The 18,378-nt window shown below is 39.9% G+C and overlaps 1 protein-coding gene across 1 annotated transcript; it reads left to right on the forward strand.

Moving 5' to 3' along the window:
- Positions 1-492: 492 nt before the first annotated feature.
- On the forward strand, positions 493-18,120 carry arhgap31 (Rho GTPase activating protein 31). The gene is made up of 12 exons (XM_037687575.1): positions 493-733; positions 7,366-7,468; positions 7,759-7,903; positions 12,100-12,182; positions 12,303-12,410; positions 12,505-12,647; positions 12,726-12,933; positions 13,041-13,162; positions 13,862-13,909; positions 14,043-14,669; positions 14,765-14,898; positions 16,102-18,120. The coding sequence occupies exons 1-12, from the start codon at positions 634-636 to the stop codon at positions 18,118-18,120; spliced, it is 3,840 nt and encodes a 1,279-aa protein (XP_037543503.1). The 5' UTR covers positions 493-633.
- The last annotated feature ends 258 nt before the right edge of the window (positions 18,121-18,378 follow it).

Below are 18,378 nucleotides of genomic sequence, written 5' to 3' on the forward strand. Positions count from 1 at the left end.
ATTCCTAAACTAAGAGATGCCAGCTGTTCTCCTCCTCCTCCTCTCATCCCTGTCTCTCCCTCTCTGCTGGTGTCAACATTTTGAAAATCTCTGCCACACCACTGTTTTAAAAAATCCTGAAGGGAGATAAAAAAGCAAAGTTCATGAGGGAAGTGCGTGCACGTCTGAGCCACAGAAGAGCCAATGAAAAGAAGGAGACTGTGGAATGAAGGAAAAGAGGAGGAGATAAAAATAAAAAAGGAGCACAGAGAGAGAGAGAGAGGCTGGCTGGGAGTAAAAAAAACAACAGGAAACCAGTGATTCTGATGCTGTTTCTGCACATTGCTGAGATAAAGCAGCAGCCTGCCTTGTCTCAGCAAACCAGCACACCAGGCCCCGTCCTGAGTCATCGCTAACATAGTAACAGTCTAAAAAAGAAAGAAGAGGAGGTGAAGTTAGAAAAGTGACGTCAGTGCTGCTCTCTGTGGTTTGTCAGAGCGAGCGGATGCAGACATTTGGGAGCTGCGTGCCGGGATTTCTGCGTGCCTGCTTTTGGACCCACCATCTCAACCTTCTCTGGAGGTCATATGGATGAGTCGACGTGCTCCGGGGGAACTGTGAGTTTTGACCGTCCGGACCACTAACTGGAGCCACATGAAGAATAAAGGGACCAAGCAGAAGTCCAAAAGGAAAGGAAGCGAGAATGCGTTCGGCTGTGACCTGACAGAACATCTCCAGAGTTCAGGACAAGATGGTAAACGTTTGGATTTGTTTCCTTGGAGCTCTACGAAGAGCTCTCAGCCATGACCGAGTATTTCCTTCACTCTGACCCTCAGACAAACCTTTACTGTAAAAGTAGTTCTTTTTTAAGGCTTATGATCTTATTAACCCATGAAAACACACTTTGCTACAAGCTGTTGTTCACATGTTTATATGTGATATCAGAGTGCCTTACATTTAGTAAGGCCATTCATTCACCCATTGGCTGCATTTAATGGACTTAGGGTGGGGCTCTTACAGTTTTTTTTTTAAATCTGCTCAATTTTCTACAATGAGAATTGTTCCAAACTTTGCAAACTGACACAAAACTGTGTGAAACTTCTGATTTTAGATGACAAAAAGAGCCATGAAAAAGAAAAATGAAACAAACAAAAAGGGAAAAAAAAAAAGCATCAAAGTTTTGGGTGATTACATTAAAGCTGTTTAATTTTATTTTATTTTTATTTGGTTGCCTTTTTCCACGCTGCCTTGGTCTGGGAGTGTTCCAGTGTGACATTTTAATAAAGAATCACAGTGAGCAGAAATCAGGGACTTTAAGAAAGAGTGTGCAGGGCGGTGCTTTCAGCAGGAAGTGAGGGAGGAGGTGTGGGTCAAACCCATGTGTCATGGAAGCAGCAGACATGTTCTCTGAGCTGTTCTCATGCAAGCTCTTGTGTGCTTCCAGCAAAACCAAGTCAAACATTAGAAAAACGTCCTTTTCGGTCTTTGTTCTTTACATGCAGTCTTTTTTTAAATCAAATATTCATCCATTTAAAAGAAACCAACCAAACAAATTCATCATCAAAAAAAAAAAAAAAAGCATTGAATGAAAAAGGTGCAGAAAAAACAAGAACAATATATATTATAATATCTGCCCCTCATTTTAAAAAATATAAAATAACTTTAAACAAACAACAACTCAGGCTTAAACAAAAACATCAGGCGTCCCTCACTTCTCATCATACTTCCCCAACAATTTTAATTTAATCCTCTTTTTAAACATATACATTGTTTTAGAAATGTTTGTGGTGATATCAAGGTAATCCCACAATCCTATTCCCTGAATTACAACGCGGCTCCTTCAGACTATATATAGAGGATTTACAAACATTTCCCTTCCCTTAAGGTTATAATGACGCTCTTTAACAAATTTTAATTGAATATTTTGAGGGGTAATATTTTTATGAGCTCTATACATGACTTGTAAAATACTATATTCAACCAAATCATAAAATTTTAATAATATCTATTGATGAAATAATATATTTGTTGCCTGACCATAGCACTTCCTGCTAATAATTCTTATCGCTCTTTTCTGTAAAATAAAAATAAGACAATTGTTTTGCACGCTTTTCACCAAACGTCAATACAGTTGATTAAATATGGAACAATCATTACATTATACAATATATTTTCATTCAAAAACTCTTTTATTTTATACATTCATTTATGTGACGGCAACACCAGCCCTTAAATAACATAAATAATTTCTTCAGAAGATGGAATAATTAATAATTTGCAGTTTTATTAAAGATGCAGTGAAGCTTTCTTGCAGAATGCAATGAAAAGAACTTCAGAAATACATTCATCCGTAGTATAGAAGAAATGCACAACTTTCAAAGCTGCATATTCAGTTGGTTTTTTATCGTAGCCACAAACAATCCACGGTTTTACTGCTATTTTTATTATTAAGTCATCAAATGTAGCTGTAAATCTCACTGATCCTCTAAGTCAGGCTTCAGATAGTGCCAGGCTGATGCTTTTTATTATCTGTCTTTCTGTCATCTGATGTAATCTGTGCACAATCCCACTGATGAGCGAGGAGTACCGTGTGACTGCAGGCACCTAATGTAGGCCATAAATAGATAAAAGTAGATTTCAAGGTTCTTTATTGTCATTCGCATCACGTGTGGTACATTAGGTGGAACAAAATAGTGTACTCAAGTCCCAGTTACACCCAAAAATTGCAAAAATATACAGTATAAAAAGAAACTTTCAGCCTTTAGTTAATGATAGAATAACATTTCTTTTAAATTTTTTGTTGTTTATATTGACTTGTTGATTAAATAAGCTATAACATCAACAAGCGAAATACATGTGTAAACAAATACGTTCCTGTTTCTGTTTCATTTTGCAGATTAAATTGTTTCAGAATGAAAATCTAGTTGAACGTCTGATAAGTTTTTTCTTTAAAGAGAGAGCTATTTGATTATCGCAGATTTCACGTTCAGAACATAAAGAAGGAGGTCAGATCCTTTGAAATGGGATCATGGTGAAAGTTTGCAAACAATCAATATCTTATCTGTTGTAGATAGCTCTTGTCCTGATGCATGCTCAGTAATCCAGGTGGATGAATCCAACAAGGCTGAGTCAGGTTCTTCTTTGGTGACACGTTTCGTATTTTATCCAAAAGACTTCTTCAGTCATCTTCAGTGTTTGAATGATTTCAGTCTTGAACTGATGAGCTTACAGCTAGTCTGAGTGGAGCCAAGAACAAAGCAGGATGCTGATATCTTAAATATCTAGTTTATAAACATTTGCATTGTTGTCAAGTTCACATTACCGTTATTCAAATAGTACTTTCTGCTGGAATAACCTCTAATCTCCTGAATTAACTGTAAAATGTGAACTATTACCAACGTAAACACTTATAAAATAGTATTTGCATGAACCAGTATATAATTTTTGAGATCAGCGCAGTGTTAAGAATCTACTTTGGTCTCGGCTGATTCAGATTAGTTTTAAGTTCATCATTTCAGTCAGAATTCAGTTATTTATTTCTGTAAACAAGTCACAAGTGTTAAGTCAGTTCGTCTGGACAGATTCTTCTTGGTTGACCTGACTGAACTTTGTTGTGATTTATTTACCTGCGCATGCATCAGGACACCTTAAACAAGCCATTGCAAGAACCATCTACAACAGGTAAGATGTTGTTTATTCATAACCACTCCAAAAGGTCAGAACTATCCAATTGAACAGATAAGAAGTTGTTCAGTTTCACAAACTTTGCAAATCACAAAAAAGCTGCAGAGCAGAAAACAAACATCATTTCAATAAACCAGGAAAAATTTACTTCTATTATTTGTTCTGACACTTAAAAAACTCTTGGTTCAACATATACATATACATGTATAAATACAGAAAACAAAACTTGATTTAATTTTTAATTTTCACATAGCATGAGGACTGATTGAAAGCTGAACGCTGAACTTTGGTGCAACTATCTTCATGAATCAGTCCAAAAAAATGAACTATATTTGGTCACCGGTCTGAGCAAAACGTTCCTTCAGCGCAGGAACAGAGAAGCACTGAGCGAGAACCCGAGAGTCGTCCATCATCATCCTCGTTTTGACCACAGGCAGGCGATTACATCTTCAATTATCTACGTCGAAAGGATGAGAATTTAAATAACTGTTTGTGTTTGTGGTGATGGGGAGGAAATCAAACATCTACAATCAGCTTGTGGTGGATCGATGCTACATTTTTGTTTCGGAGTTAATTAAAATAATTACAGAAATATGAGAAAGTAAAAACTTTTTTTTTTTTTTAAAGATGCCAGGAGAAAATAACAGTGGAAAGAGCATTTGAACGGAAGAATCTGAAACTCTTTGGGTTTAAAATGGGCGGCACGGTGGCACAGTGGTTAGAGTTGTCACCTCATAGCGTTTGCTTTTTCCAAGGACCTTTCTGGGTGGAGTTCGCATGTTGTCCTCACGTCTGTGTGGGTTTTCTCTGGGTACTCCTGGAAACCTGTCTGATTGAACATATGAAAATCCAAGATGGCGACCTTTTTTCAAGATGGCTGCCAACATGAGCTTGAATCTGCACCGTGATCATATGATAGTGCAATCGATCAGTTTAATTGATCTTTGTGTCAGTTTATATGTTTTTATCTGTCAGTAGCCTTGTACTTTGCATGTAACACATATGTGTATATAAATTATAATGCAATTCTACTGTAGTTTTCAGACTGTAAGGCGCAATATCAATGAACGGGTCTGTTTTCATACATAAGGCACATTAAGCGAAACAAAACAGTCAAAATTTATTCAACTCATTCACAATAATTCTCAACATTGTTCAGTTGAAGCACATAAAAACAGTTCAAGGTCAGTAAGCACGACCAAAATTAATGCATAAGACGCACCTGATTTTAAGGCTCACTGTTGATTTTTGAGAAAATTAGAGGATTTTAAGTGTGTCTTATATATTATATAATATGTATAGGCCTTATAGTCAGAAAAATACGGTAATCACTATTTAACCTGTTTGGATTTTTAGATGGGTAGAACTATGAAGACCAAGCACAGCAAATTTAATGCTTGTGTCACATTTTGCATGATTCTTGTGTAAAAGTGGTTTTAGCTGCTGTTCAGCTCCAGCTGTGAGGATAAACTCAGTTTAACTGTGGGTGAAGATGTGGCATTTATTATAATGTTGGAGGTTGTTTTTTATATTTGTGAACCACGTCTTGTTCTCACTCTTTGAAAAAAAATCATGTTAAGAAGTTTGAGTCTGATTTTGTGCATAAAACCATCAAGAATCCGAGCATGGGAGTGAGCAGCCGAACGCAGCAGCTAAATGTGTTGATTTGTTCTTAAGAGTTGTTTACTGAGTGTGAGCTGCTGTTACAAAAGCGTTGTAGGTCAATGGTAACGTTACAAAAGCCAATTTCTATTAGAGGAAATGTCGTAAGTAATACCAGCTACAAGGACTGGGTGTGTCAACTTTCCTCTGAAACAAACAAACCATTTTTAACTTCCTGCCTCCGTCCACCTACAATCACCGGCCCTGAGGAGGTGAAAACAGACATCCATACGAAACGAACCACAAGTCATGAAGTCTGCACGCTGCACGACCGCGTCCACGTGTCCTTCTGCTGATGTTCTGCGTGGACTGAAAACCCCACAACTGAAAATGTTGGGACGTTCTGTAACACGTAAATAAAACCTCTACACCTTGTGGCTGAAGGGTGCACGAGAGAATATTTCCGAAAGCGTTGTCCTAAACCCAAAACAGCGTGCGTCTTACGAATGAAGCCAACACGAGCACTTAAGGAAAAATGTCACTGGGCTGAGACGTTGGCAACTAGTTGGTGGACGGTATTCACAAGGACGCCTCCAGAACGTCTTGCAACTCTTACAGGGAGTTCACTTGCTTGAGTCACTCGGCTGGTGGGCGTCTCCAACCCGTTTTAAGAGTGCCACCATAGTCAAACAATTTCAAAATAACATTCTTTAATTGAAAACTGGGAAGACTTGGACTCTCCTTCATTTCCAGGTCATAACAGATTAGAAGAATCTGTAAAAATCGCTGAGCTCAAAAGACAAGGATGAAGGTCCATGTCTGGTGGATGTTCCTGATCTTTGGGCCGTCAGGGCCATTAAAACCTGGTCTGGTTCTGATTCTGTTCTGAGCTCACAGATCATTGTCTGTAAACGCTGCTTAAAGCTCTATCAGGCAAAGAAGAAGCCAGATGTGAAGACCATCTTGAAATGCTGCCAGCTTCTCCAAAGCTCATTTCACATGGACTGAGGAAAAGTGGAGGACCGTTCTGTGGTCAGGCAAATTGAAAATACTTTATTTTTTGAAAACATGAGTTACACGTTACCTTTACTAAAGATGAGATGAACCATCTGGCCTGGGATCAGCACACAGTTTAAGTCTGCCTCTCTCACTGTATGGGGGTGCATTACTGCTCCTGGCATTGACTTTTCTACAGCTACAAATGCACATGAATAAAACCGCACACTTTAATAGAATGATACCCATTTCTGGTCTGTGCATGCTGTTTTAGTCCTTTACACTTTCTTTTTATCGACTTTTATAAACAAATGTATTTATAAATTAGTTTAATTGGTATTTTACATTGTGATAACAGTTTGCAATGTTGTCCGGTGTCGGACTGACTGCAGACAGCTAAACACATTGGTAGATATGAACAATCTTACTTCCAGAAGTAAGTATGAAGCTATGCAGACCACAAGACATCACAAAACACTTTGAGCAGAACATCAGTAACTGTCAAAAGGTCAATGAGCAGCTTACACATCTGGAAAGGCATCATCAATGCAAAACAGTGTTTACAGATTTTAAAACAATATGATCAGCATAAAAATCCACCTAAGAAGACCCAGGACCGTTGAACAGCTAAAATCCTAAATAAGACCAGAACGGGACAAGATTTGCCTCCAAAACCTCCAACAGCTGTTCTCCTCAGCCCCTCATGTTTACAGGCTGTTGTTAAAAGAAGAGAGGATGCTGCAAAGTGGGAAACATGGAGCTGGGACAACTTTTTTGAGAGGATTTGCTGCCATCGAGCATAAAATTAGCCGCATTTTCCTCGAAATTTAAAAAAAAAAAATTGTTTTATTTGACCTGTTAATTATGTTCTATTTGGAATAAATTGTGAGCTTTGCAAGTCATTGTGTTCTGTTTGTATTTACATTTACACAGTTCGTTCAACCTTTATTTATACAGTCTCGTTGAGTTACCAAGCCTCATTTGTCAGAGCGACCTGTTTTAAACAATGCCTTAACTTTTCTCAAATTGGGGTTAAATACAAAAAAAAAAAAAGAGAACGAGAAAACTTCCCACAGACTGAACATGTTTTTTTTCTGACTGAAGTTCCTCAGGTCCTCAAGGAATGTGCAGAGTTTATCGAGAAGTTTGGGATTGTGGACGGGATCTACAGACTTTCTGGAGTCACCTCAAATATCCAGCGCCTCAGGTACGCGACTTTCTGATGCTTTTCTTTAAAAACTGACATCTCCCACGAATTAAACTCCTAAATTAAACATTTGAAAATAGATTATTTTATAAAAAACATAAACCAGCACCCTTATAGATATTTGCTTCCTTGCACATGGAACCCACCGTGTCCATGTTTAGTATTGTTGTTGCTCCTTTCTCCTACGACGACTTTGGGAAGTGAGCGCTCTTCACTGGTGCAACAGAACGTAGCTGTGATGCTAAACAATCTGCTCATTCAGCTAACGGTGCGTGTGTTTGTGTGTGCAGGCAGGAATTCAGCTCCGAGGCGTGCCCTGACCTTACAAAGGAAGTGTACCTCCAGGACATCCACTGTGTGGGCTCCTTGTGCAAGCTCTACTTCAGGGAGCTTCCCAATCCTCTGCTCACATTCGAGCTGTACAGCAAGTTCACTGTGAGTACCTGCACGGGGGTGTGGGGGATGAATGAAGTGTCTCCACCAGATTTGTTCTGCCCTCACACTGTACAGATTGAAATTAATGACAGACGTTAGGGAGACACTTCTGAAGCTGGCTCTGTGTGTTTGCGTCAGCGTTATTCATGTCCTTGTTTCCCGCTGAGCTTCTCAACTAAGTTCCACTGTAGAGAATTTATGAATTTACCCGACCTGATCTGAGCTGTCTGCAAAGAATGTGATGAATTGCACAACTACAAACACACTTCACCACTGAAAGATGAAAAGTAGACGATCATGTTTCTGTGTGTGTGTGAGCTTATCACTGTTAAAACATTTGGAAGGATTTTTACTAAAACTCACAGAAAGCAATCGTTAGATGAAGATCTAATTTTGGAATCGGTTAAATCTGACTGCCACAGTTTTAAAGACACAACAGTTGATGTAACTTTGGCGTTTTTGCAGATATTGAGCTAACATTTAGTGTGGTAGCAGCTGAGGGTCGTCTCCAACACATACTTGGAGCACTAATAGATAGCTTGAGACTGTGCACTATTTTCAAAATGTGAGTAAAACAGCTGTAACTCGGTCATTTCTCAACATAAGATAAGCTCAGTTTAAAACTGTGGCATGAATGGCACGTCTAGACTGGACTATTGCAATGGTTTGTTATCTGAGTGTCCAAATACGTCTTTAAAATGTCTTCAGTTGATCCAAAATGCTGCTACCAGAGTCTTAACTGGAGTTAGTGGGAGTCCCAATTATATCTCTCCAGTTTTAACTTCTCTCCATTGGCTCCCTGTCAAATCCAGAACTGAATTCAAAGTATTACTTCTAACCTACAAAGCTCTCAACAACCTAGCTCCATTTTATATTACAGATCTTATTGTTCCATATTTTCCCAACAGAGCACTTTGTCTAGACTGAAGACTTACTTGTGGTTCCTAGAGCAGAATGGGAGGAAGGTCTTTCAGTTATCAGGCTCCTCTCTTGTGGAACCAACTTCCAGTTTCTGTCCGTGAGTCTGACACACTGTGCGGTTTTGAGACTGGTCTTAAGACTTTCCTTTTTGATAAATCCTATAGTTAGGGTTCACTTGTTATGCTGCTATAGGATTAGTCTACTGGAGGACAAATTGACCTCATTTCCTTAAATGAATTGTTAAAATTTAATACTTTTCATTTGATATTATTTCTATCTTAACGTGATTCTTGACCTGCCATTGTGTATCTATTCCTCCTTCATGTTCCTCTCAAACCCAGCCGGTCAATGCAGATTACCGCTTGTCCTGAGCCTGGTTCTGCTAAAGGCTTCTTCCTCATTTAGTTTTTTCTTTCCACTGTCGCCTTCATGCTTGCTCAAGATGAGAGTCCTGTGATGAAGTTAAAGTCAAAGCAGTCTGCTCCTCAGATAAATAATGTTAAATTATTATTTTTACATATGAATGTTTCTGTTCAGTGCCCTGAGACGACTTCTCTTGTGACTTGGCGCTATATAAATAAACTGAATTGAATTGAAATGAAACGTGGCGGGTGATATGCATTCCCTTAAGGAACGCCAGATCTTTAATTAACATAGTTTTGCTGGATCTCTATTGGGTTCTAAAGAGGAGATTTGAGGGTTCATTTCTGGATGAAATAGAGACATGAAAGCAGCTGCAGCTGGGCAGAAGGAAGCAGAAATATCAAGCTGAGCCAGGCATTCTGTGGGGCAGGCTGTGTGCCCTGACGGGCCATTTGCATACCTTGGTATTCATACATCGTCTCAGGCCTTAAAAATTCAGAGTTCTGGTATTTTTGGAAGTGCATTCCCTCCACTCTGTGTACAGACAGAAATATGGAAAAACCTCTTTACACAGTGGAGGTAGAGACTTATACCCAGGAAGGTGCCATTTAGTCAAATCAGGACCAGAATAAACTGATTTTTAAAGCTCTACCATCCAATCCAACACTCAGAAATCCAATAATCTGAAAGATCGTTAGTTCTTGTTTTCTGTAAAGACGGAAAGATCCAAAAATCTGGTGCTTTTTTCCTAAAAATTATGTTTTTTTTCTTACTTTGAAGTTCAGTCGATGGTAATCCCAACACGTTGAGTCAAAGACAACTGAAGTCAATTTTTAATTCTGATCAAAATTCAAAGGAAAAAAAAAACTTCATATTAGTAAAACTTGAGCAACGTTCAGTCAGGTCATCTGGACAGTTTCTTTTGCTGTGCTGAGACGTTTGGCCTTCCATCAGCTTCATCAATCTGAGGAAACACCAAACAAAACTGATATTCCACCAACAGCTTACACCAAAGTGAATAAAAAACAGCTGGTGCTAAAATGGCCTCTGGGTCACACCCTCTCACAGTCATGTCAAACTGGTTCAAAACAACAAAGTCCATGTTCAATAATCTTCACGAAGACCTGGCTGAAAATTGTTGCAATTTATACCTGGATTATTGAGCATGGACTCTGGTATTAGTAAAACTTGTTTTTGGTGACATAAACTAAAGTGAAACCCGGCGGTTCTGAGCTGTCAGAAAAACAGGGCAAGAAAATTGTGATCAGTGGACATCTAAAAGTGATTAAACAAGAAAAACAAACAAAACTGTCTTGGTTTGCCCTAAAGACAAATTCTCTTTTAGAATGAATGGTTTTCAAAATCACATCCATCAGTTTTGACATTATGTAGCTGATTGCTGCACTTTTTAACATATATATATATATATATATATATATATATATATATATATATATATATATATGTTTGTGTGTGTGTTTGCATAAATATTTACACGGCACAAGACTACAACATTAACAAATCAATTTTTTTTACTTCACAATATGTGACGCTAACATTTGGGCCATGTTCTTCAAGGATTCAAGGTTCTTTATTTGTCATTGAAACAAAGTTGTGTACACATGGTCCCAGTTACATCCAACAAAAGTATTAAAATGTAAAAGAAAAACAGTAACAAGATCAAAGATATGAACTAAGAAAAACGTTAACTAAAAACACACTATGCATTAATAGCATAAAACAATGCAGCGAACAGCAGCACGAACGTGAGTCTGTGTGAGCAGATGAGTACGAATAAACACAGCAGCATGAAATAGATCAGCAGCAACGTGCAAGCTAAGCAGCATACATAGACGTTTAATAGAGATAAACCGCTTGGAAGCCGGACAGAAATATTTGGGGCCGTCTCCTCTTAAATAAAAAGAAAAATAATAAAATATTCTGTTCGTGTAGGAGACACATCCTTAGAAAACCCACTTCATATTTCAAGTTAAACAACTATTTGGCATCAAGTCTTGCACGTAACTTGGTGTGTTTTCTAATTTATTGTTAAAGAATTTGAAGTTGTAATTACCAAAACAGAAAACGTTGCTAGAATTTATCATAAAATGGTAAACAGTTTATGATAACTGCAAAGTTTGATCAATAATATGGAGAAGCATCCCTCATTTGAAAAGGAAATGCTAAGTGACCTAAGTATACTTGATAAAAGTAACAGGCCTTCTAAAACTACTATAAGGTATGGTGAGATAGTAGTAAAGAGACTGTAAGAGATTTCATCTTTGTGTAAACCAAGCTGTCAGTGAAATGAGAGATTTAATTGAGGACAAGCGCAGGGAGCTTGAAAACCTCAAACCGCTGATCACTTGCATGCAAATCATTCCATGTAGCACAGCTGAGTGTGACAGAGGGTTTAGCTTAATGAACAATGCATGTGCAGATAAAAGGTCTTCTCTATTGTTGTCAAATGTAAGTCATCTCTTGATGATCAGTATAAATGGGCCTCCTGATCATCGTTTTCAGTCGAGGAAGTAACGACACGGTTAAGAAAGCAGCGCTCTGCAACAGAAACAAGAAGACTAATGAAACCTAAAGAGCGTGAGAACAAACACATTTGGAACATTTGTTTCTGTACTTACTTCTTAATACTTGAACTTGTTTTAATTGGATACAGTTTTATCATTTCTATAACATGTTTTTAATACAAAGCCAACTGTTGTACAAAGTTTGCTGCACATTTATTCAAGTATAAGCATCAGAGAAATATGGAAATGTTCAATTTGCTTAAAAATCAAAATAAATTGACGATTGCGTTGTACTAACCGGTGTACTTTGTTTTCTAAGCACAGCATACCCACTACAAAAATGTAGACTGCACCACTGAGGCGTGCATTTTTGTGTTTTACTTGCAGGAAGCTGCCTCAGTTCATGGAGATCATGAGAGAATTGTACACGTTCAGAGTGTTGTCAAAGAGCTGCCGACCCCTCACCTCAGGTGAACTTTACATCGATTTTTACTCTCAGCGCTCAAAGAAAAACATGCAAACCCCAAGTCTGAGTCCAAATGACATTGCTGTCGTATAAGAGGCTTTGCTTTATGTCCAAACATGTGCAGGACTCTGGAGTACCTTGCTAAGCATTTGGCCCGCCTTGCCACTTTCAGCTCCCAGACCAACATGCACACACGTAACCTGGCTCTGGTGTGGGCTCCAAACCTGTTAAGGTGAGTTCAGCTTTTCAAACGCACCTGAAACACATCGAACACAGAGTTACCGGAAGCGTGAGTAAATTCAACGATTCATCATTTGTCTTCTCAGATCTAAGAACATCGAAGCTCCATCCGGTAATGGAGACATGGCTTTCCAGGAGGTGCGGATCCAGCAGTCGGTGATTGAGTTCATTTTAAACCACGCAGAGCAGATCTTCAGCGGCGATTCGGCTCAAGTAAAACCCAAAGAAGGTCAGAAGTTTAAGAGCGAGAACAAGCTATTTCTGCTGCTGATCTGTGGAAAAACGCTAACAGATTATTCCTCGGCAGGACCAGGTGTGGTGTGTGGGGAGAAGTATGCCACGCTCCCGATCAGCGGACAGAGCGGGCCGATGAAGCTCATGAGTCTGGAGGAGGCCCGGGCCCGCTCCTTAAGTCCAAACCATCCTGTGCATCGAGAACGTCAGAGGGAGAACAGCCTGCCTGACGCAAGCACCGCCACGCTCTATCACACTGTCATCGACATATCGGACAACAAGTACGATCAGAGTTCAGCCTTCGTGTGTCGCAGCTAGTATTCAAACAGCTTTGCTCTTTAAAGTGTTGGAGAGCGAGGCTTTATGGTCTTCTTTTGTTGTCTATCAGGAGGAAGTTTTCTGGGAAATCAAAGAAGTGGAAGTCCATCTTCAACCTTGGAAGATCTGTGGACTCAAAGGGAAAACTGAGCCGCAACGGCAGCGTGTTCATAAGAGCAGAGGGAGGAAGAGGTGAGTTGATCAGCCATTTAAAAGGAACAAAATACCATTTTTTATTCTGTTTCTCCATAAAAATCTGTTTAAAACTCAGCCGTGCAAAAATATCAAGGCAGCAAGAGATTGTCCTTCTGCAATAGGAGATGTTTCTAGTCATATATGAGGGCCTGCATGGTTGAATTAAGTCATATTATTATATCCTCTCCAAAAATGAGTTTGAACTTCATGCGTCAATGCAGTGCCTCATCAAGTGAGATTTTGTGAGGTTTGAAAAGCAAAGCAAGCGTTTGTTTTAGCCTAAATTCAATGGTTTTCATTACAGAAAATCAGTTTGTTTCTAAATATGCGTGCGTTCAATAACTTTTTTTGTGTTTATGTATGACGTCTGCATCATTTTTGTGCCCTTTCGTACACATTGTTTCAAAACCTGTTGAATATTTACATGTTTTTAATCTAAGAACACATAAACTTCCCAATTATCCATTTAGAGCTGTGAGGCCGATAGTTATCAGCTTTTTAATGATTTAGAGCTCCCTGATTAAATAAAACAGTGCCCACTTAACGTAGGTACCAAAATCCTAAATTCAAGGGCTAACTGTGAGACTAGTAGTTTAACCAGATATGTTTGGAAATTGTAAGACTAGAATAAGTTTTACTATCTATGTTGTGCAAATTAGTCATACAGTATGTTGAGTTACTGCATTTCTTCTGCAGATAAGGCAGCTCTGCGTCCGTCCAGGAGCATGGAGTCCTTACCACCAGGTGAAGCCAAATCTTTTGTTTATATGGTTTTAACAGAGAGCTGAAATGCTGGGATGTCCTCTTTGTCTCATTGTGGAACTGAGTTTCTTCTATAACAGGGCACTTTGTAATTTGTGCATATTGAATCACACAGATGATGACAGACCTGGCGGCAGCAGTCCAGCTGGTGGCTCCAGTAACATTTTCATCCCTGATGTAAAATCCCGAACCCTGGGATCCGACTCGCTCCTTGACCTGAGTGAACACGACCAAAACTGGGACTTTAAAGGGAAGAAAGCTGGCGGTGCCGCAGCCAGCTGGAGCTCTGGCGTGAACCAAAGAGACTCACCGGGAGCTTCCTCGCCCTCTCAGAAGACACTCCCAGAGCAGCTTAAGGTGTTCAAAGGCGACGACGTCAGCAGCTACAAGCCCACGTCTCCAAAGAACAGAAGGATGCTGTACTCGGGCTCCTCCCGGCCCTCGTTCCCAGGAAGCTTCTTCCCTCTGGAGTCCTCACCAAGGCACCAACGCAGAGCCGTCAACATTTCGGAGCCTTTCGCCGTGTCCGTCCCGCTGCGTGTGTCAGCTGTCATCAGTTCTAACAGCACGCCATGCAGGGGACATAACAAGGAAAAGGCAGCCACCCTGAAGCCTTGCAAAGAGCCCTCGGAGCAGAGCAGCAGCATTAAGAAAAGCAACACGTTCCCCCTGCTGGAGCCAAAGAAGCAGGAAGGAACAGAGAAGCACACAGAAGCTCTGACCTCTAGAGCATCACCAAAAGGTGAGCTCACCTTCTGTAATCGGGTGTTAACATGGTTTGTTCTTACCTTCAGCGTTCTTACCAAAAATGTGCCTTTTTTTTTTATTTTTTTACAGTTTCAAGCAGAGAGGTCAATCCAAAAGGTGAAGGAGAGAAGAAAACCTCTGAACTGGAGGAACTGTTCAATGCACAAAGAGCAGCGCCCCCTTCTGGAGACGAAACAAACAACCGTCCTCCAGACACAAAACTGGTAAAATGTTTAAACTGATACAGGTTTTAGTTTAACTGGAAACAAGATTTGTGTGCTGTTTGTTAGAACAAATTCAATGAAATTTATATTTCTAAATTAAAAACTTTAATTTGTTTAAATATGTATACCTTTATAGTAAATAGTCTGCTTCTTGGTTATATTTTTAGCTTCATCTCTGAGCTGTAAAATGTAAGAAATGCCAAATAAAACTAGAAAATACAGATTAAAAGCTGAGGAATGCCTTTACTGAAGTTTACTGAAAAAGCTGAAAGGGAATGTTTTTAAAAAAAAAACTAAGCTGACAGCTAAAAGAAGCAGAACACTGGCTTTAAGCTAAAAAAGAAAAACACAAGCTAACAGCTAAAGGAGGCAGAAAACTAGCTTAAAGGTAAAAAAAAAAGACACAAGCTAACAGCTAAAAGCAGCGGAACAACAAATGAAAACTAAAAACAAGTTTTTAAAAAAGCAAGCTAAAAGCTAAAGAGTAAAGTGTTAGCAAAAAGCTAAAAGAAGCAGAACACAAGTTTAAAGTTAAAAGCACAAGCACATAAAAGAAGTATGAGATTAGTTTCAGGCTAAAAAAAAGAGAAAGACAAGCTAAACAAGAAAAATGCAAGGTAAAAACTAAAAAGAATAAAATGTTAGCTAAGTGCTAAAAGTAACAGAATAAAAGTGTAAAGTAGCAAAATTGCTAATAACTAAAAGTTGCATAATAATAGTTATAAGATAAAAGTAACAAAATAATAGCTGAAAGCTAAAATTAGCAAACGGCTGTCTAGCTAAAAAACAAAGTGTAGCACAAGAAAAGTATAGAGCACAAGCATAATTAAAAAAAAAGTTTTTAAATTGACAAGATCTCATCACATTTCCAAGGGAAAGTTTTTTTTATAAATAAAGTTGAATATTTTGAGAAGTATACGTCCGTAAAAGTCCTAGCACCCATTTCCCGAATGAGCCAAACTTTTTGCTACAAGAAAATAACACAGAATGTGCAGAACTTGTTAGATTACGTGTGAATTAATAATTTAATCTTAATGTTGTGGTTTATTCTAGTTCTCACTATTATCAATTCAGTTGTCAGTGTTTTTACACAGTTTGATCTACATTTTTTTCCAGCGCGCACCCACTCATTCTGTTTTAGACATTTCAAGTCAAACCGTGACCTGTTATTTAACTTTAGCTGTTTACGTCTATGTCTTTCAGGATCACAAACCATCAACAGGAGAAGACCTCCAGCATGAGTTAAAGATAATGGAGTCTGAACCAGCCGCTCTGGATTCAACTCATAAACCTGTTTTCACCTCAGTGAGCACATGTGGGAACACCAAGTTAACGATGGACGTCAAGTCAAAGCGAAGTCGAAGTTCTCCGTCTCTGTCTTTGTTGTGCAGGGAGCCATCATTAAACGTTTCGCAGGGTGAGCGGGTTTTAGCCTCCTGGTCTGTCTCCAAAAAGAAACAGCCATCAGAACCGGACCTCTTAGTTTGTGTTCACAAAAACGTTGACGTCATCTCTGGCGGAAAAGCTCCTAACGTCCAGCTTGCTGACATTCTGGGTGCAACGAAGAAGCCATTTAGGCAAAAAGTCCCAGCTTTAAACAAAGATGACTCAGCTTACATCAAGCAGTGTCCACCTTCCTTCAAAGAAACCAACTTAGATCAAATCAGAAACCCTTTCACAATAAAAGATCTTCCACAGGTTGCATGCTTCTCAAGTGACAGATCATCTCAGAAACAAGAAGGACCAAATGAGGACAAAGAAAGTCCTCATAATGGAGCAAAGAAAAGTTTAAACCCAGAGACGGAAGTGAGTCAAAGCCTTTCTGTTCATTTAGAGGAGAAACGCAACTCAGTGGAAGTGCCAGACGATGAGGAGGGGTGTGGAGACCAGGTGGAGGAGCTGGACTTGGTGGAGCCCTGGGAGGATCTAAGCTCCACCAAGCAGTGGGTCACCAGTCCTCTCCACTCACCGGATATAGAGGAGTTGTTCAACCAGCTGTCCCCCTTCGGCTCAAAGGGAGAAACTCAGAGTTCAGAAGGTGGGAAGACTTCTCCTTCAGGTGATGACAACAAACCGTCCTTCGTTGGGAGAACTGAACAACCTTCAGGAAGTCCTCCTCAGAGCATCAACTCAGAAACTAAAGGGACACATTTGCCCACAACTCAGCTGAGTTTGAGCAGTAACTCAACACAACCTCAGACAGCAAAGGGCAGCTCAGCAAAACAGAAAACTGCAGCGTCATCTCAGAGGTTCAACAGACAAATGTCTTTCGAGACGGCTGTGGCCGAGAAAAGAGAAGAAAGCCGCTTCTCTAAAAACAGGCCCTGCTCACTCAACTTAGACCTGAGCCATCGCTACATAAGAGATATTTCAAATCAGCAGAACTGTAACTCCTCAGAGTCCTCCTCGTGTCAGAAAGGTTTACTAGCTTCACCTGGGACCAAAGGCCGATCGGATTTGGACCTGTTTCTGAACGATCGGCAGGCGCCTCTTCGTCGAAACTCGGCCCCGGTCAGCGTGTCGTCGGTGAGGTCAACCTTCATGATCAAAAAGTGCCAGGTGAGAGCCGTGCCTGTCGTCCCTCCAAAGGTGCAGTACAGCCAGATACCTCAGACCAAGCAGGAGGGCGATACCAGTGCAGGGAAGGAACAAGACAAGGGATGTCCCAAAACAAACGTAGAGCCAAGCGGCACAGCTCTTCCTTTGATGATGATGGATCTGAAGGAAGAGCTGGAGAATAAAGAACCCGGTCTCAAACACCAGAAAACTCCAAACCTTCAGAAATCTGCAGAGTCTGGAAGGAGCGCAACCCTTCCAGAGCTGCCTGTCATAACCAGGAGACATGCCCCCAGTCTGGAAGTGTTCGTGGACTGCCCCAGACCCAACAGAGGGACCTTATTACAAAGACCATCCTTCAGGAACCGACAAAGACCTCAGAGTCTCATCCTTCTCAGCCCCCCTTTCCCCATCATGGACTATCCGCCATCAGGAGACGACGGTAAGCTCCTGTCCTCCATCAAGAGCCTGAATGATACGGCAGCGCTGAACGTCTTTTCTAAAGAGATGGCAGAAAATTTCAGGACGCCTGAGGGGATTTCTCTTCAGAATAAAATGACTATTCCAAAGAGTGGGCAGAGACTGGAAACATCAACCAGCTGCTTCTACCAGCCTCAGAGAAGGTCCATGATATTTGACAGCAGGAGCCATCGTCAGATTGAGTGACAGGAAGTGGACCGGACGCTCTTGTGAATTCATGCAGTACATGAAGAATCTCACTTACATGGATGATAGTGGGAACACATGGGAGTTAGGGTTTATTAATTCAAAAAACAGAAACTGGAAGCCGTAATTTATGTATCTTTGTTCTTCCACTTTCCTTCAGTCAAACATTCGTTGAACTGATATGCAGAAATGAAGTGAAAGTTTATCTGAGATATAAAATCAAAGATGAAACTTGAGAGGATGATGAAACTGACTTTA

The sequence above is a fragment of the Nematolebias whitei genome, chromosome 14 (assembly GCF_014905685.2).
Source record: "Nematolebias whitei isolate Nwh7 chromosome 14, NemWhi1, whole genome shotgun sequence".
In the NCBI taxonomy this organism is placed as follows: Eukaryota; Metazoa; Chordata; class Actinopteri; order Cyprinodontiformes; family Rivulidae; genus Nematolebias; species Nematolebias whitei.

What these genes read in the sequence shown, in the direction of transcription:
- arhgap31 (XM_037687575.1), top strand. Translation starts at nt 634, where the DNA reads ATGAAGAATAAAGGGACCAAGCAGAAGTCCAAAAGGAAAGGAAGCGAG. An exon ending in CTGCCGACCCCTCACCTCAG is followed by an intron (nt 12,183 to 12,302) that starts GTGAACTTTACA and finishes AAACATGTGCAG; the next exon opens with GACTCTGGAGTACCTTGCTA. An exon ending in CATGGAGTCCTTACCACCAG is followed by an intron (nt 13,910 to 14,042) that starts GTGAAGCCAAAT and finishes TGAATCACACAG; the next exon opens with ATGATGACAGACCTGGCGGC.